At 32.5% G+C, this 21,257-nt stretch overlaps 2 protein-coding genes across 4 annotated transcripts in view; one reads left to right on the top strand and one right to left on the bottom strand.

Annotated features, from left to right (window-relative positions):
* The window catches only part of LOC137388954 (eukaryotic translation initiation factor 4B-like), a 29,784-nt gene extending 10,610 nt beyond the window's left edge, over window positions 1-19,174 (bottom strand). For 2 of the 3 annotated variants that reach the window (XM_068075464.1, XM_068075466.1), the window contains exons 1-5: window positions 18,532-19,174; window positions 17,000-17,177; window positions 8,286-8,702; window positions 6,211-6,356; window positions 5,688-5,833 (exon numbers count right to left, since the gene is read on the bottom strand). In XM_068075464.1, coding sequence (XP_067931565.1) covers window positions 5,688-5,833; window positions 6,211-6,356; window positions 8,286-8,702; window positions 17,000-17,177; window positions 18,532-19,144 — 1,500 coding nt within the window. In that variant the 5' untranslated portion in view covers window positions 19,145-19,174. The remainder of the gene's footprint in view (window positions 1-5,687; window positions 5,834-6,210; window positions 6,357-8,285; window positions 8,703-16,999; window positions 17,178-18,531) is intronic. The other variant, XM_068075465.1, reaches the window with a different exon arrangement.
* A 468-nt stretch (window positions 19,175-19,642) lies between these two features.
* LOC137387324 (apical junction molecule-like) overlaps window positions 19,643-21,257 on the top strand; it is a 41,831-nt gene continuing 40,216 nt past the window's right edge. The window contains exons 1-4 of the mRNA XM_068073704.1: window positions 19,643-19,865; window positions 20,040-20,179; window positions 20,408-20,522; window positions 20,805-21,152. Of these exons, the coding sequence (XP_067929805.1) occupies window positions 20,042-20,179; window positions 20,408-20,522; window positions 20,805-21,152 (601 nt within the window). The 5' untranslated portion in view covers window positions 19,643-19,865; window positions 20,040-20,041. The remainder of the gene's footprint in view (window positions 19,866-20,039; window positions 20,180-20,407; window positions 20,523-20,804; window positions 21,153-21,257) is intronic.

The following is a 21,257-nucleotide window of genomic DNA, read 5'->3' as shown; positions in this document are numbered from 1 at the left end:
TTGTATATTACTTCATTGTATATTACTTCATTGTATATTACTTCATTGTATATTACTTCATTGTATATTACTTCATTGTATATTACTTCATTGTATATTACTTCATTATATATTACTTCATTGTATATTACTTCACTGTATATTACTTCATTGTATATTACTTCATTGTATATTACTTCATTGTATATTACTTCATTGTGTATTACTTCATTGTATATTACTTCATTGTATATTACTTCATTGTATATTACTTCATTGTATATTACTTCATTGTATATTACTTCATTGTATATTACTTCATTGTATATTACTTCATTGTATATTACTTCATTGTATATTACTTCATTGTATATTACTTCATTGTATATTACTTCATTGTATATTACTTCATTGTATATTACTTCATTGTATATTACTTCATTGTGTATTACTTCATTGTATATTACTTCATTGTATATTACTTCATTGTATATTACTTCATTGTATATTACTTCATTGTATATTACTTCATTGTATATTACTTCATTGTATATTACTTCATTATATATTACTTCACTGTATATTACTTCATTGTATATTACTTCATTGTATATTACTTCATTGTATATTACTTCATTGTATATTACTTCATTGTATATTACTTCATTGTATATTACTTCATTGTATATTACTTCATTGTATATTACTTCATTGTATATTACTTCATTGTATATTACTTCATTATATATTACTTCATTATATATTACTTCATTGTATATTACTTCACTGTATATTACTTCATTGTATATTACTTCATTGTATATTACTTCATTGTATATTACTTCATTGTATATTACTTCATTGTATATTACTTCATTGTATATTACTTCATTGTATATTACTTCATTGTATATTACTTCATTGTATATTACTTCATTGTATATTACTTCATTGTATATTACTTCATTGTATATTACTTCATTGTATATTACTTCATTGTATATTACTTCACTGTATATTACTTCATTGTATATTACTTCATTGTATATTACTTCATTGTATATTACTTCATTGTATATTACTTCATTGTATATTACTTCATTGTATATTACTTCATTGTATATTACTTCATTGTATATTACTTCATTGTATATTACTTCATTGTATATTACTTCATTGTATATTACTTCATTGTATATTACTTCATTGTATATTACTTCATTGTATATTACTTCATTGTATATTACTTCATTGTATATTACTTCATTGTATATTACTTCATTGTATATTACTTCATTGTATATTACTTCATTGTATATTACTTCATTGTGTATTACTTCATTGTGTATTACTTCATTGTATATTACTTCATTGTATATTACTTCATTGTATATTACTTCATTGTATATTACTTCATTGTATATTACTTCATTGTATATTACTTCATTGTATATTACTTCATTATATATTACTTCATTATATATTACTTCACTGTATATTACTTCATTGTATATTACTTCATTGTATATTACTTCATTGTGTATTACTTCATTGTGTATTACTTCATTGTATATTACTTCATTGTATATTACTTCATTGTATATTACTTCATTGTATATTACTTCATTGTATATTACTTCATTGTATATTACTTCATTGTATATTACTTCATTGTATATTACTTCATTGTGTATTACTTCATTGTATATTACTTCATTGTATATTACTTCATTGTATATTACTTCATTGTATATTACTTCATTGTATATTACTTCATTGTATATTACTTCATTGTATATTACTTCATTGTATATTACTTCATTATATATTACTTCATTGTATATTACTTCACTGTATATTACTTCATTGTATATTACTTCATTGTATATTACTTCATTGTATATTACTTCATTGTATATTACTTCATTGTATATTACTTCATTGTATATTACTTCATTGTATATTACTTCATTGTATATTACTTCATTGTATATTACTTCATTGTATATTACTTCATTGTATATTACTTCATTGTATATTACTTCATTGTATATTACTTCATTGTATATTACTTCATTGTATATTACTTCATTGTATATTACTTCATTGTATATTACTTCATTGTATATTACTTCATTGTATATTACTTCATTGTATATTACTTCATTGTATATTACTTCATTGTATATTACTTCATTGTGTATTACTTCATTGTGTATTACTTCATTGTATATTACTTCATTGTATATTACTTCATTGTATATTACTTCATTGTATATTACTTCATTGTATATTACTTCATTGTATATTACTTCATTGTATATTACTTCATTATATATTACTTCATTGTATATTACTTCACTGTATATTACTTCATTGTATATTACTTCATTGTATATTACTTCATTGTGTATTACTTCATTGTGTATTACTTCATTGTATATTACTTCATTGTATATTACTTCATTGTATATTACTTCATTGTATATTACTTCATTGTATATTACTTCATTGTATATTACTTCATTGTGTATTACTTCATTGTATATTACTTCATTGTATATTACTTCATTGTATATTACTTCATTGTATATTACTTCATTGTATATTACTTCATTGTATATTACTTCATTGTATATTACTTCATTGTATATTACTTCATTATATATTACTTCATTGTATATTACTTCACTGTATATTACTTCATTGTATATTACTTCATTGTATATTACTTCATTGTATATTACTTCATTGTGTATTACTTCATTGTATATTACTTCATTGTATATTACTTCATTGTATATTACTTCATTGTATATTACTTCATTGTATATTACTTCATTGTATATTACTTCATTGTATATTACTTCATTGTATATTACTTCATTGTATATTACTTCATTGTATATTACTTCATTGTATATTACTTCATTGTATATTACTTCATTGTGTATTACTTCATTGTGTATTACTTCATTGTATATTACTTCATTGTATATTACTTCATTGTATATTACTTCATTGTATATTACTTCATTGTATATTACTTCATTGTATATTACTTCATTGTATATTACTTCATTGTGTATTACTTCATTGTATATTACTTCATTGTGTATTACTTCATTGTGTATTACTTCATTGTATATTACTTCATTGTATATTACTTCATTGTATATTACTTCATTGTATATTACTTCATTGTATATTACTTCATTGTATATTACTTCATTGTATATTACTTCATTGTATATTACTTCATTGTATATTACTTCATTGTATATTACTTCATTGTATATTACTTCATTGTATATTACTTCATTGTATATTACTTCATTGTATATTACTTCATTGTATATTACTTCATTGTATATTACTTCATTGTATATTACTTCATTGTATATTACTTCATTGTATATTACTTCATTGTATATTACTTCATTGTGTATTACTTCATTGTGTATTACTTCATTGTGTATTACTTCATTGTGTATTACTTCATTGTATATTACTTCATTGTATATTACTTCATTGTATATTACTTCATTGTATATTACTTCATTGTATATTACTTCATTGTATATTACTTCATTGTATATTACTTCATTGTATATTACTTCATTGTATATTACTTCATTGTATATTACTTCATTGTATATTACTTCACTGTATATTACTTCATTGTATATTACTTCATTGTATATTACTTCATTGTGTATTACTTCATTGTGTATTACTTCATTGTATATTACTTCATTGTATATTACTTCATTGTATATTACTTCATTGTATATTACTTCATTGTATATTACTTCATTGTATATTACTTCATTGTATATTACTTCATTGTATATTACTTCATTGTATATTACTTCATTGTGTATTACTTCATTGTGTATTACTTCATTGTGTATTACTTCATTGTATATTACTTCATTGTATATTACTTCATTGTATATTACTTCATTGTATATTACTTCATTGTATATTACTTCATTGTATATTACTTCATTGTGTATTACTTCATTGTGTATTACTTCATTGTATATTACTTCATTGTGTATTACTTCATTGTATATTACTTCATTGTATATTACTTCATTGTATATTACTTCATTGTATATTACTTCATTGTATATTACTTCATTGTATATTACTTCATTGTATATTACTTCATTGTATATTACTTCATTGTATATTACTTCATTGTGTATTACTTCATTGTGTATTACTTCATTGTGTATTACTTCATTGTATATTACTTCATTGTATATTACTTCATTGTATATTACTTCATTGTATATTACTTCATTGTATATTACTTCATTGTATATTACTTCATTGTATATTACTTCATTGTATATTACTTCATTGTATATTACTTCATTGTATATTACTTCATTGTATATTACTTCATTGTATATTACTTCATTGTATATTACTTCATTGTATATTACTTCATTGTATATTACTTCACTGTATATTACTTCACTGTATATTACTTCACTGTATATTACTTCATTGTATATTACTTCATTGTATATTACTTCATTGTATATTACTTCATTGTGTATTACTTCATTGTATATTACTTCATTGTATATTACTTCATTGTATATTACTTCATTGTATATTACTTCATTGTATATTACTTCATTGTATATTACTTCATTGTATATTACTTCATTGTATATTACTTCATTGTATATTACTTCATTGTATATTACTTCATTGTATATTACTTCATTGTATATTACTTCATTGTATATTACTTCATTGTATATTACTTCATTGTATATTACTTCATTGTATATTACTTCATTGTATATTACTTCATTGTATATTACTTCATTGTATATTACTTCATTGTATATTACTTCATTGTATATTACTTCATTGTATATTACTTCATTGTATATTACTTCATTGTATATTACTTCATTGTATGTTACTTCATTGTATATTACTTCATTGTATATTACTTCATTGTATATTACTTCATTGTATATTACTTCATTGTATATTACTTCATTGTATATTACTTCATTGTATATTACTTCATTGTATATTACTTCATTGTATATTACTTCACTGTATATTACTTCACTGTATATTACTTCACTGTATATTACTTCATTGTATATTACTTCATTGTATATTACTTCATTGTATATTACTTCATTGTGTATTACTTCATTGTATATTACTTCATTGTATATTACTTCATTGTATATTACTTCATTGTATATTACTTCATTGTATATTACTTCATTGTATATTACTTCATTGTATATTACTTCATTGTATATTACTTCATTGTATATTACTTCATTGTATATTACTTCATTGTATATTACTTCATTGTATATTACTTCATTGTATATTACTTCATTGTATATTACTTCATTGTATATTACTTCATTGTATATTACTTCACTGTATATTACTTCACTGTATATTACTTCATTGTATATTACTTCATTGTATATTACTTCATTGTATATTACTTCATTGTATATTACTTCATTGTATATTACTTCATTGTATATTACTTCATTGTATATTACTTCATTGTATATTACTTCATTGTATATTACTTCATTATATATTACTTCATTGTATATTACTTAGACTATTGGTTCAGCGTTGACAACACGCACAACAACCGATAGACGCCTGACATCACATGTCTGCTTACTGAGACATACCTGACGTTCCACGTTGGTCCTGATGTCCCGAGATGCAAATGACGAGCCGGAGTCCCGATCTCTGCCGGAGCGGTCTTCCTGTTGCCGCCTCAAACGTTCTTCAATTTCTCTTTCCTTGGCAGCTGTATCCACTGGCTTAGCACTACCTGTGGGTGCAAACAAAGTCAAAATTAGTGTCATATAAAAAACAACATAACCAGAACAGCAGCTCACAGCCACTAACACAGAAATAAAATAGCCAGATCAGATGATTAAAAGAGTGAGGGTGAAAACTTTTTTAAATTGAATGAACTAGAATGAAGTAGAAGAACAATGGTGTAATTACAATAACAGATTTTGATACAGAAAGAATCTTATACTGAAATATGTATATATATATATATATTTATATACACTAACATGTAAAACAAAGTTTTTGATGGTTTAAACAGAACATATATTAATATTTAAAAGGTGCATGAAATACTAAGAACGGTCGAAAATTAAAAAGTTCACTTGGAAAGATAGAGACACTAAAACAAACCAAAAACAGATGGAGCGGCTGGTTTAGATGCAGCTGACTTCTCTGAGTCAGCGGGCTTAGATCTTGGTGCTAACTGAAGTTTTGGCCTCTCCTTGGGACCTTCAGCACTTGCCTGCCTATCATAGCCTGAGCTTCTTTCATCATACCTGATGCAATGAGGGTAATAGCCATGACAATACATGACGATCATAAAGCCAGAACCAAACCAATTAAAAACAGAGAGCATAACAGGAAGGGAAAAGAGAGTTAGGAACTTAGCGGGACTAACAGGATTGATAAACATTGGATAACGTGACATGAGTCAGGGATAGATGAAACGCACAATGATCAAATTTATAATACTTGTAGGAATGCAAAGAACGATCAGTGTCACTATAATATCCTGAGAAGTTTAGAAATATTTTTCGTTCAAAATCTCAAATTACCGTACTTTCCGGACTATAAACCGCAACCCTAAATGAGCCGCATCTGCTTTATTTTCCAAAAAACGATAATAAAACAATACATAAGCCGCACCTTTGTATAGGCCGCAGAACTCAGGACCGTGCTTTTTAACACGGCAGCAATTTTGCTGTTTAAAACGAAACAGTATCTAACGGCACTGTTTCGTATTAACCGACGCTTTTTAACCTAACGCTTTCTAACCTTTTTAACCTGTTGCCTAACGGAACAGTACCGTTAGGCATTGTTTCGTATTTTCTTTCACCGCTAGAGGAGTACAACCGGAGATTCCGGTTAATGCACCCTAGCGATGAAAGAAAAAGCCACAGAATAGCCGCACCCTTATATAAGCCGCATGGCTCAAGTCATCAGAAAAAAGTACCGCTAATAGTCCGAAAAGTACGGTATTTGCTTCAGCAAGAGAGTACAGTGTACATTCTAAAATGTACACTGTAGATTATGAATTGAGAATTATGTCCTAAGGGAGACGTATCAGCAGCAGGTGAAATCGTTAACATATAAACAACTAAATTGTAATCAAAATCAATTTTCATGTGGAGTCATTTGCAATCAGATGGAATGCTTGCGCAGTGCATCGGAAGGGAAAAGTGACAGGTTAGTGACAGATATTACGTGATGTTACAGGTTAGTGACAGATATTACGTGATGTTACAAGTTAGTAAGAATAGTGAATTGTTGTCGATATAATTTGTACAGACAATTATCAACTCATAAAAAGTATACTTAATGATGTGGACAACGCATGATTAACTGTTTTTGTAGAGATGTGTTGAAGACAGCATACTATTGATCATCAAATATGAATATCAAGCCTAACTTATGACTGGGCAATGCTATCCATATGAGCAGCATTATATGGCTATTGCAATAACTCATTGGTCAAAACAGTTTAACAATACTTAGTTTTAATCAAACTTGTTCAAATATTATGAAAATAGCACACAAAATCTTCTGCTTTTAGCTGGACTAAAAACCCAAAAACAACAATTTTTTCAACTTTTTGTTAAACAAACCTAGGTAAGGTATTGCGAATGTAGCAGCAAAAATCTTCATTTTTTTGTATTTAAAAGCTTCACAAAATAAAAAGGCCAAAATAGTTTTTTCTATTTAAAAATCTTTATAGCTCGAGAACACAAATTAATGTAAGAATTTGGCAAAACTACATATAGCAAAGCACACTACCAACTCCTGATTTGTAACTTCATTCCAATGAACATCTTTGAAGCGCCGTCTTGAAAAAGTGCGTGAAATGCAGCCACACGTTATCTTATACTACTAAAACTTTTAGGAACTATAACCTTCACATGACCTTTAGAAACTATAGCATGATATCTGTAAAGGACAGAGAGGGCTACACAGAAGCGGTAATTTCTTTAGAGTATCCAGGAAGCGAAAGAGCAACTTTAGCTTAAACATGCTCTAATGTTAGAATCACGAGCGCAAAATGTGAGAAAAAGAAAGACAAGCCAACGAGTGAGACTCTGACAACGACCCATTATTCCTACGCGGCCCTCGATAAGAGACGTGTGGAGAGGGGTGGTTATTAGAGCCCGCTCCATGCTTAGATTGGTGAGAACAGAAAAGATAAACAGTGACCAGCAGGGGTGCACTACCTTCCATTTCTATTGTAACCATCAGAGCGCTGAGCTCTTGGCTCGCTGTACTCATTCCTTCGGTAACTATTACGGGGTGGACTGTAGTCCCGCCTATACGAACTGTTATACCTGCTGTCACGTCTCCCATAGCCCGAATCCCTGTCATCATAGCCTCGCCTCGAATAGCCCGAGTCTCTATCCTCATGGCCTCTTCGTCCATAGGCCGAGTCTCGCTCATCATAGCCTCGCCTCCCATAGTCGGAGTCTCTATCATTGAAGCTCCGTCTCCCAAAGCTCGAGTCTCGCTCATCATAGCTAGGTCTGTTATAGCCTGAGTCTCTATCATTATAATTCCTAGAGCTAAAACTTGAGTCTCTGTTGTCATAGCCTTGCCTTGACCCATATCCACCGCTGCGATCGTCTTGGGATGCAATCCTGTGAGAATAAGCACATAATTCTCGCAATAAAATTCTCTAAGATTACAGCGAAAATGGGTGTAACAAACAAAATAAATAGAACATTTATTGACGAGCAAAAGCTCGTTTTCAAAGTATTGGTTTACAAATGTATGCTAGGTTAATTTTTGAGCTTGACCAGGCATTTAAATATGCTGACAATGCTGTAACAAGAAAATTGTGAAATATTGCCAATTGCGACATTTTACGAGTACTCGGTAAAATAAAATAAACATACAAGAAGTATTATGGGAAGCTCAATGTCAGTGGCTGAACACCATAATAGAAAAGATTTCATGTAGGATTATGCCTATGTTATAAGCCTATGTCAGCGTTAAGCTAATACAATTTTGGTTGCAAATGGTTAAATAGGAACACAAATTTTTTTGATTGAATGGGAGGGTTTCAGAATAGAACAAGCAGTTTTTCTAAATACGAAAGGGTGGCTGCAAATGTACCTGTAAGAAATATATGTTACATCGGTTTGTGCTTAGCCAATTCGCAAACATCGGCAATTTTGAAATCAATTGCAAAAACATTATTTTCGTGTAAAGCGCCACTCAACAAAAGAGACGACCAACTGGCCAATTTACTTTACTAAACCTAACATGAGGACACACAATCAACTATGAATTGCTTCAACTGTAATTCTCTTTTATTTATCAAATTCTCTTTTATTTATCAAAAATCAGTGTTTGTCTTTTGTTGGTTTCTTTCTTGCTCCTCCCTGTGTCCAGTTTTTAAACCTAGCGATGAAAAATCCGCAATGCCAAGGATTTGATCTCAGTTCCTTCAGGTCTGAAGCTCAGCGATCTAACCCACTGCTCGACGATCATTCAACTGAGTAGAGCGATGAATAATTGTGATTACCTAATTAAAATACTCACACTCAAGTGCTTAGAATTATTTAACTAGCATAACGATCAACTAATGGCGAGCTTAATAATTACGCGTAGGATTGTTATAGTAAAGATTTAGACTACTAACTTACAGGTAAGTTACTCAAATTCATTGGGTAATTATTTTATTATCTGTACAACGCCGGGCATTCAGCTAGTACATATATATATATATATATATACTAGGTGACTGCTGGTGTTGACCTGGTAATAAAAAGTCTTTATACAGAAATCTATTTTCATTTAACATATAACAAGTTTCCATTCTTACTTTTAAACTTCATATCATGAGAAATTGTTCTATGCAGTTCAAATAAATTGAGACAAAATAAAACAACTGTAAAGGTTGTCTAACAACTGTAACTTTTAAATTTCATATCATGAGAAAAATGTTTTGTTGAAATTAAAAGAAAAAATGTAACTGTAAAGATGTTTAAATGTTAATGTGAAATAATTAGCAATAGCTAAATAAACTTTGTTTTGCTATGATTACAATGGAAAATTATATGGTTTACAGTTTTGATATTAATTGTTTCAGTGTTAGTATCGTAAGGCGAAGATGCTGTAGAGTGGTATAGAAATCAAACCAATAGTAATTATCTAATGCAAACACTCCCTGGTAATAATCATCAAAATTTTATATACATACTGTACATATTAAAAATTAGTAATAAAACAATACGGGTAAAGATCTCAGAAACCATGGTTGAGTCGGGGGTGTGAGATTTGGAGTTATCTACACTAGCAGAAGAAAATTTTCAGTTATTTTGCAAAAATTTTTTTGATTCTAGCTTAATGACAACAGATGTTATGGTCAATAAACTGAATGCACGTTCACCATCAGCGCGAAAACATGTTCTGAGAAAACTGGTGTTAAAGTTTAAGAAACGAAAACCAATGCACAATTTTGTTTAAATTTCAAAACGTCATAGCAACCAATATCAAGAAGATTTGATATTTATCTAGATTTCTGTATTTATATGTACAAAAAATCATGCTAAAATTAAAAATCTTAACAGATTTTAGCTAGCTGTCATAGAAATAGCTGTATATCTATCAGAAAGTGTATTACTTATTCTTAATTTTGCAGATATTAAAAACGGCTTGGCAGTATCGCGATTTTGAGCACAGCCGTAGTATCACCAACAAAGCCTTAAACAAATATTAACAGTAACATATTGCACACCATTGGACACTATAAACTCTAATCTTGTAAATTCGAATAGTTATTCTTGTAATTAAATCTTATAATAATCATATAAAATCAAATAATTATTCTTATAATTAAATATTATAATAATAAGAATCGTTAAGAAATTATCATCATCATTCCCTTTTCTTTCACTGCTTTTGGCATCAGTTGGAATACCAAAGTACTCATAAAAGTATCCAAAATGTCAGAATTATGTTTAAAATCGACAAAAACGAGTCGATTACTTTTATCAGACGCCTTTTTTAGGACTCCCTGTTTAGCATAGCAACGGCTTCAAGGTTTTTTTCCCCGATGGTTAGAGACTTCTATTGGCTAAATTGACTTCAGATTTGGAAAGATCACTCTTTGATTGGTCTGGATGCACGTGTTGCTAAAATCGTTACCATTATTATAAATTCAGCTAGTGAAGCTTCAAAGTCGGATAACTCAACTTCGTGATTTGCGACTTAACCATGGTTTCTAAGATCGCGACCCATATGTTAAAGCACATAAATTCTATCAGTACTGTTTCAGCTTATTCAGTATCTTGGCTTTCAAATGAGCCATTGTTTGACATGGTGAGGCAGACACTGGTTGGTGTTTATAGGATTTTCCCAGAGGTTAACCACAGAAATGTTCAATGGTATAGACTCGCAAATTATGACGCCACAATTTTCATATACGGTATTGTGTGCTATTAACGCTTATTTATTAACTATGATAATGATGCTAGTAGCAGGCGAAGGTAGGACAGCTCCAGAGAGCCAATGAAGATGGCAAAGGAATCAGTGTTATTAGCTTTCCATGCACAGATTATTTCTATGACAAATAGCTCAAATTCCAAGCACCATACTATGTTTTCCGATGATATTATGCACTAACCCCCTCTTATTATGGTGATGTTGAGGGGCACGACCGAGGCTAATTAATTTCAAGCATTGTGTGATCTCGTGAGAGTGCAATTTAATTGATGTGATTTCATTACCTTTATCAACGACAGTATATTTATTGAAGCATAATCATATTTAGAAAGAAACATGGAAAGCAATACGAATTCTTCAAATAACAATAAGCAAACTCTAACAATTACCCGAAATCTATCAACACAGAACATGTGTTTGTATTGGTCGGGCGTTAGCACGATCCCCGGGCATTGTTTATTATCTAGAATCCTAGTTTATTATTAGCGCTCTCCGGGTTTAAGAGTACCAATCGTCACAGAAAAGCGCAGCCTCAATGGCAGCGAAAGGGATTGACGACCTAAGGCTAAATGCTAATTATGACATCACATTGTGGGAACCACAACCAAGTGTTTTTTTTATTGCAGGACATACTTTTGACACCCTATTTTTCAAAGTTCTATTATTATTTGTACTGAATATAGGCTCATTCGAAAGCCAAGACTCTGAAGTACTGAAATATATCATGAAAGTTCTGATATAATTAACGTGCTTTAACCTTAGTAACTATAGGTACCTTTAGTATAGCAACTTTAGTGTATCTAGTGGTTTTGATCTGCAAAAAATGTAACATTACAATGTACTACCTCCAGTATGTACCCTGGGAAGTTCTTACCTTAGAGACAGACGTATAACATAAACGTTGAATCTAGCTTAAAATGAATTTAGCTTACTAAACACATAATTAAAGTTTCAGTATGTATTTTTAACTATTTTACTAAAGCTAAGTTTTATTATGTATTTTACTAAACTTCAATTTTGTCATAGGCTAAAATTTTATCACTTATCTGTTTTCGAATTTGTTTCTACTATAACTTATAACGCTGAACTGAGATAGCGAGTATCGTATATACAGTGGTGTGCATAAACTTGGAATCACATTGTTTTGTTCACTCTATATCGAATGGATCTTCCATTTGCTTTCTATTTTCCCGCCAATTATGATGCCATGCCAGATATTATATATCAATCTGATCAGCAGAAGATGTGCTTTCAAACAATGCATTGATTGATTTAACACAATCATTTCTGAGTGATTTATATTAATCCTATTAAACAGATTAGCAATTTTATCTGGTCTTGTACGTAATCTGGTTATAACAGGTTAGCACAAACCTTCCCAGCTGAGAAAGTTTACTGCTTGTCAAATTTCAAAGAAAGTGAAATATCCTAAATCCCATCATGATGGCATTTCAGTTATGCAATTTGCTGACTGTTGCATATTTAAAGCAGGACATTTGAAGTCTTATTCATTCTCAGTTTAACTTTGAACTCAGTTTGACTTTGAACTTTACCATGCCTAAAGTGTTATCTACAGAGAGAAGAGCCATCATTCTGCACCTTCACAAACAGCAAAAGACCCAAAGACAGATAGCTGCGGAAGTTGGTTGTTCTCAGAAGGCAGTCTACACAGCAATCAAGACTTGGACCTCCAATGGCAGTCTTAAACCCACCTACTCTGCTGGACGACCCAAGAAGACGACTATCCGTGAAGATCGGTACCTGGTACGAAGATCCCTCGCTGACAGACATCTGAACAGTACTCAACTTTGTAAGGAGATCAAGGACAACAGAGATATTGAGATTCACCCCAGTACAGTGCGAAGAAGACTGCTTGCAAATGGTTTGAAAGGCTGCAAGGCAAGGTGCAAGCCCTTAGTTTCTGAGAAAAAGTGAAAACGTCGTCTAGAGTGGGCTAAAGATAAACGGTTCTGGACAACAGCCCAATGGCAAAGGGTCTTGTTCAGTGATGAGTCAACATTTACAATCCAAAACCACTCTGGAAATTGTTATGTGAGGAGACGACCTGGAGAGGAGTACAGCCCGGCTTGTACGCTACCAACCATCAAGCACCCTACTGGAGTCATGGTATGGGGTTGCATGACAGCTTTTGGTGTGGGAAGACTCTCCATTTGTGAAGGCATGATGAATGGAGACAAATACATCAAGACCATGGAAGATGTCATGCTTCCAAGTGCTCGGAGCCTGTTCACCAGCAATGACCAACCCTGGTACTACCAGGATGACAATGCACCCTGCCACCGTGCCAAGAGAGTCAAGGAGTGGATGACCAGAAGTAATGTGAGGGTAATAGACTGGCCAGCACAAAGCCTTGACCTGAATCCCATTGAAAATCTTTGGCAGCGTATTGGTGTGATAGTCAGCAAAGATAAACCAAAGACAAAACGGGAGCTCATAGAGAAGATTATTCATGCTTGGCATCACATCATCACTCCTGAAGAGCTCAGAAAGTTGGTAAACAGCATGCCTCGACGGTGTCAGATGGTGATCAAGAACAAGGGCTGGCCAATAAAATACTAATGCTCAGCTCAAGACACCTTACCAGTCCTTCTGAAGACCAACGATAACCCAACGGCCCTTTTCAGGGCCACCAATTTGTATAAAAGAGTTTGTTTGTATCCTATTTTATCAATTTTCACTAACAACGTTCATAGCCTGCAATAAGTCTGCCTTTCGGTAGATCCACCCCCCCCCCCCCAGCGATAAAAATCTGAGAATATTTTCGAATATTTGGCATCATCTTGTTCTTCAGAATTTTCCCTTTCAAATGATATATATATATTGATGGGGGTTGAGGCACTTAACTCCAAAGAATTTCTTAGACAACAGCATATAAACATACATATTTGAAGATTTAACTGGTGATTCCAAGTTTATGCACACCACTGTATAATATATCTTTTAGAAATTGTGAAACGGATTTCGGCAAATGGCATATTAACATTTTTTGTTACTTCGTCATGATCGGTCTACCAAATTATAATTTTGAGAGAAATTTTTGTTGATATCGTATGGTAGAAAAAAAGTGAAAAAACCACCCTCATATGGTGAGGGCGAAAAAACATCATGTTCCATACAGTGAGATGAAAATAATCTTAACAGGGGCATGGTAACCCGAGAGCGCATTGTATTAACCCATTGTAGCCCCATGCTAAATGTGTACTGTTTTTAATAATAAAAAGCACACATTTAGCATGTGCAAGTTTCCACACAGGGATAGTGCAGCGACGCAGCCCCATATGGCACTGCTATGCCATCATGGATACATCATGCCATCATGTCGCACTCATTCAATTGTGATTCAGCGATGCTGTTTGGAAGCGAAACACACGCCATTTTTATGCAATGGAAACGGTCTTAGCGACCAACAACATCACGTCGGCGCACAAGTTTCCTGTTGCTTCAATGAAGACATCCCTTGACTGGTGTCGCACAACAGCCGCTCTACTCTAGGTATAATGCCCTAAGGCCACATGCCATAGCGCTTCTGCACTGGCCTACTCAGGTGTCGCTGCACTATTGCTGGATGGAAACTTAGTAATGGCCTCTCAGATGACTCTCTCCCTAAGCAAATCAGGTAACAATGATGCCTTTCATAAGCGATGAACTATTTACCAAATACAGAATAGATGTGGCCTTCACCCGGTGAGGATAACTCTTTTTGGCCAACTTACGTGTTAACACTAATAGTTTGTTTGGCAAACTGCCTCAGAATGAAACTACATTCCTCAGAATGACCTTTGGCCAACAGAATAGAGAAAAAACTAGAGGTTCACTTAGGGTGGATGCGCCACACGCTTCATCTACTTATTAATAGCTATTTTAAAATCAATAGCTTGAAACACTATCAAAGCGTTAAAAATAGTCATTTTAAAAATAGCTATAGCATTCAGAACTCCCGAACCTTAAATTGTTGACAAATAATGTCACGTACAGAAGCTGCATAAGCTAGCTAGTTTTGCTTCACTTCTGTGTGAAAAAGAAAGCATCATTCAGTCACAGTATTAGTAAGATATACCATCTGATGCCAATCACCTTCCATTAGGATAGCAAATTTGGGAAGTACTTCATTTGAAGGGTTAATTCAATAATTACAGTAGTGCGCAAAATAAACTGGACCTCTTTAGTAAAAACTCAAATTCTCACTTACAACATGTGAATTTAGTTAATAAATATAAATTAGATATTACACTAATCCTCATTTTTGTCTTGATTTCAAACACATAAACTAAACAGCTGTAAAATAATGTTTTCGAATGATTATGTAGGCTAAATTCTGAACATTTGATTTTTTAACTGGTTAAAGATAACAATCCGTACAGATATGATAACAATCCGTACAGATATGATAACAATCCGTACAGATATGATAATACTGCATACATTTTTATTTGCTTATTTTAAGCCGTATACATAATCATTCAAAGACATTATTTTGCAGCTGTTTGTTTTACTTATTTGAAAGCAGGACAAAATGATGATTAATTTAATATATAACTTACGGCTATTGACTAAATTCACAATGAGTAGCAATGTTGTAAATCATTTTTGCTCGATGTTACAAATGAAAATACGCCTTCAACTACTGAATAGGCATTGTAAAACTTCTCGCCCTTATCATCCAGCATTAATGTAAACAATCTAGGGGTTAAACAGCTGTAACTCTCTCACACCGTTATGACAACCTACATCCCTCATATACTGCACAAACCATTACTTTATATTATGACCGCTGTTCGTTAGCAGCGACAGTTTGGGACAAACATTTTTCAAGTATATTAAAATAAACTTCTCTACTACAAAGACCAAAGTTTAACATGACCAAGGAAAAACAAATTTCATTTTAGCTGCAACCTTAACTTAGTTGATCTGAACTGCAAAAAGCATAAGTTTTAAATTTTACGCAGCATTTAACTTTTTCCCAGGGTCAGTAACAACCTGTTTATGTCCATTTTGCAGATTCCTAAAATTTAATGGAGCTACAGTTGGCTCTAATATAAGTGATAGCCTTAAACAGGCCGATAGAAGTAGCATACGTCAGCTGTTAATCTCCTTAATAGCTACCCATGAATCAAACTTAAGGAACCCTGAATAGTGGCATTCACTAAATGCCAGCTTGGATAAGATACGGAGACATGCATTACAGTCACGATACGGACATGATAGCTGTTAAGAAGAAGCTTGAGAACGCAGATGCCTGTATCTCAAAAGGAAATGAGACGGACATTATGCGGAGGTCAAGCAGTCCTTTGGTTTGGAGGTAAGCCATAAATCATAAGTCCCATTCATTTGCTGCTACCCACTTCTATTCCATTTGCGAGTGGCAATAGGAATAAATTATAACATTACATCCGCAGAAGAAAATATAATTCCATTATCTGATTTGCATTGAAGAAGCAGAAGAGGGTGATTTCAATTTCACTACCTGGGAGGACCTCTGCTCCAGCTGTCAGCTGTGTCTGCTTCACTTGGACCAGCATATCTGTCACGAGACGTGCCAAAACTCCCATCCCGCTCATCCCGATTTCTTCCAAATCCACCATCTCGATCTTGTCTTCCAAAGCCGCCATCTCTGTCATTTTTTCTAAAGCCTCCATCACGTCCTTGAATCGCGAAACCCAATGATAAATTGACTATAGTGAACTTGAACCAATAGTAACAAATCTTAGTAATCTGATACAACTAACCTTATCATTTTATGGGTAAAAATTAAACCTTAAACATTTGAATTGACTTACTGATACAGTAGACGCTCCTATAACATTAAGTTAAGTGTTTTTATTTTGAATTGCCAGAAAGGTAACCTTAGAGAGATCATGGAATGAATGAAGCTATTTAAATTTATTTTACGCTTCGTATAAGGTAAAATCCTTATAACGTAAACGTTCTTGGAATGGATTATTTATGTTGCAGGAGCACCTGTATTTTGATAGAACCAAAAAGGGCTAAATGACGAGTACAGTAACCGGAGGGTAAGATTACTACCACCAAGATTTCAAGTGTCACAATTGATTAATGCAAAGCTTATTGACTGAAAGATTATAAATTGATTTTGCATTTTCATTAGTTTTTCCTTCCAAATTACCCATTCCTACCTATTAATCAAAGCAGTCCATTTCCACAACATGAAAACAGTTTTAAAGGACAGCAAATGAATGCCAATACAGTTTGATGTTGTCATCGAGGACTACTACAAACTAACCATTGAAAACATTTTTGAATGGACCCTTTTGTTGCCATGCCTAGTCAGTCTACTATAGTGCAAAAGTAAATTTTCAACACAATATAGCTATACAGGCGCTTCTTAGCAATAGATTCATTCTTGCTTACCTACGATGCTGTCAAAATACACTACTGATGAAAAAAAAACCACTGAAAATTTCAACTAAGTAGTTAGTTTTATTACTCAGTAAATTCAGTACGAAACCATAAACTTTAAAAGATAGGTATTTAACTTTTAGGAAAAGTTGGCCGGATGAATTTTTTAATTAAAAAAGTTTTCGACTTGACTTTTTCCTTATTCTTCATTCTAATTATTTTCCGAAGTTGTGCATGCTGGTGCCCAAAGCATTATACATGGGCATCATGAAGAAAGCTCGTTGTAAACATGATGATCTTGAAATTTTGCCACCATTGTAAAACAAAGTCAATTTGTTTCAAGCCCGTGGTTTTTTGAAACACTTGCTTAAAATGGCTCAAATAGGATTTAGCGAGTGTTCACCTGTACACACCCATGCAAAATCTATCAAGTGGGTTTAGTTTTCCTGACTAAAATAAAATTAAATTACAATATTAACAGAATAAAACTATCTGTAGACTATAAGCTTCAAAATACATGCTCATGAAAACTTATTATTATCCAGAAAACATTCAATTGGGTAATTTAACAAAGCAAACGATTCATAATCTTTGAATCATTTTACTTTAAAAGCTAAATAATAAGTTCTATTTAAATACCGTAAGATGACGTTTCAGCGGACGATGCCGCAGTCGTTCGCCAATCATCGTCAGCGTCACCTTCACCCGTTATTTGACTACGCTCCCCGCCTCTACCATCTCTGTCACTTCCAAAACCACCATCACGTCCTTTCGGTGTTGACAAGTCAACTTTCAACTTTCTATTCATATACGTTTCACCATCTGATCTGAGAGCTGATGCTAATGATTGTTTGTCACCAAATTCAACGTAGCCATAGCCTTTCATTCGGCCACTTTCTCGAACCAATCTAGCACTGATGACATTCAACTTCATATTTCTGAAATACTCACAAAGTGACTCTTCGTCAGCATCATAAGAAAGATTGCCAACATATGTGGTATAAGGAGGGCTGTCAGGTAATTGACTAATGTCGATTTCTTGTCTCGCAGCTCTGGGAGCTTGGGGCAATGCCACTTGCTCAGTTTGTATTGGGTAACTGTCTTCATTGTCTTCAACTTCGTCAGCCCATGAGCTTGCTTTTAAAGTAACAACCTTTTTTCCGTCTATTGGATTTGGTGCTCCTTCACCAAGAAACGCGTTCAGTTGCAGCGTTTTCCCTTTTTGTCTTTTACCTTTTTTTTGAGTAGCCATGTTATTCAACACGAGACAGTAGTCCTAAATTCTGTCGAAGATTGTCGGACTATGTCGTTTTAACGAAGAAGTGAAACATTGAGTTCGAATTAAACTAATGTGGGAATTTATTTGAAAGTTACGAGTCAATTATATTAACGGTCATATCTTTCGTAGTAGTTCAAATGCAAGAGCGAGCCAATTTACAGGCTTTATTACTACGCTACAGCGTGATACGGTATTAGAAGAAGTTGGTCTTCGGATCTATTTTAACGAAGAGGAAGCAACTTCTTGTAAGTTTTGTTCTCGTCAAAGAAACACGGGCACTCGCTCAACTAATCATATTCGCCTTTTCCACGCAACAAGATGAACGATAGCTGCTATTGGTTAAATATATTTTATATTGCGCCAATAACAACATCGATGTGTTCCGTAACCAAAGAGCGGAAGAAAGCTTGATTTTAATTTCACACTATCGTGCTCTGAATAGCGTTTTGTGTACATCACCTTTTCTGAAGCAGGACAATTACCTTTTTCGTGCACAAAATATCGACAATGTAAAATCAGTCATATAGCGAATTGTTTACTGAACAAAATTGACTCACTATTAAATGCTTATGCGTGACTATCATAATTTTTTATCTGCTAACTAAACCGAGTACAGATCGCACTTACCTGTATAAGAGAGAGCGTGCTTGCATTATACTATTTGGGTTAGGAATTATAAAGCAACTAATTTTAAGTGAGCTTAATTTCATTTTTTAAATAAGCATATAATATAGACATAACTTTGTGAAGTCTAATTTTATCATACTTTTATATATAGCTTACGAGCTTTTTATCCTAGTTAAATTAATAACAATATTTATTGTAGTATTCGCTAATCCATTATTTGCTCAATATTACTTTGATATAGCAATGAAGCAACAGACTGATCAAGCAAAGGTACTCCCAGAGTTAAACCTTTATAACTTTGAGGAAGATGAATTTGCAGGAAGTAAATATGTACTTACCAGCCCGAGATCATTAGAGGCATGTGATATGCTTGGTGTCAAGGTGAGTAGAGTAAGAGATAACAAAATTTTGTAAAAATCTTCAACTTTCGCATAACCTTTTATTATGGCAATAGTTTTTCCTATATTTTAATATGCCCATATTTAGTCATTTAAAAATAGAAAATAACGAACTTTCTTGATCAGTGTTATAGCAAAATATATTGCAGGTGTGAAGATGTGAAATATTTCATGTTTTGGGGCATGAAAACCTGCAAATATCATTTTTTAGCCGCTGCAACTAATATACAAGCCACTAGCAGACTTTCAAGATGAGATGCGACAGCAAGGTCTGACCTTTCAGGAAGCTTACACTGAGTATGATCACTATGAAAAGGAGAGGCAGGGTGAGCGGAGCCAATAATGTTTAATATCTTTTCAAGAATTTGGCAAGTAGTGTGAAGACGGATCTAAAATCGTTTGCATGATGCTATCATATTGCTTTGTTTCTATTTTGTGTGCAATACGACAACAGGCTTTGCCTATCAGGTCATGGTTTTAACTTCATAACAAACCAGCCAGCTATGATAATTTCAGAGAAACCTAGATTCTCAAGTTTAAAACTAATGTTTATACCTTCGAGGATAATTGTTTATACATTTACGGGAATATCTGTTGTTGACTCACAGCAAAGCTTCGGGAGTGTAGGGACTACAGAGACAAGATGATACGAGACAATGTCTTTAAACCATCTGAAGAAGTGCAGCCAACATTTGAAAGAGGAGAACCCATGAGAGCAGAAGAATATCTTGGAGTGCATGATGTCAGAGCTAGGGATGAGCCTCATTCAATCAAACTTTTTGCTAATAGTCGTCTTAAAAACACCTCTGTTTTCTCCAGTGGACTCAGAACTAACCGTTCAAACACCAACAATGGTTATCAGATCGACCAATCATTATGCAGCCATGACCGATTGGATAATGCGAACGGGCATAGCAATGGTTTATCAGGCGACTCCACTTTAATCCAGAGATCTGGTAAGTATATCATGGTAAATTATACTCGTGGTTTAATTATAATTAATCTAATTCCAATTTAAATTAATTATAATCGTATTTGTGTGTGAAAGAAACTGTGAAAAA

This window comes from Watersipora subatra, chromosome 2, assembly GCF_963576615.1.
Source record: "Watersipora subatra chromosome 2, tzWatSuba1.1, whole genome shotgun sequence".
NCBI classification, from domain to species: Eukaryota; Metazoa; Bryozoa; class Gymnolaemata; order Cheilostomatida; family Watersiporidae; genus Watersipora; species Watersipora subatra.
Note: the sequence above shows the minus strand (reverse complement) of the source record. Positions and strands in the feature narration are given on the sequence as shown.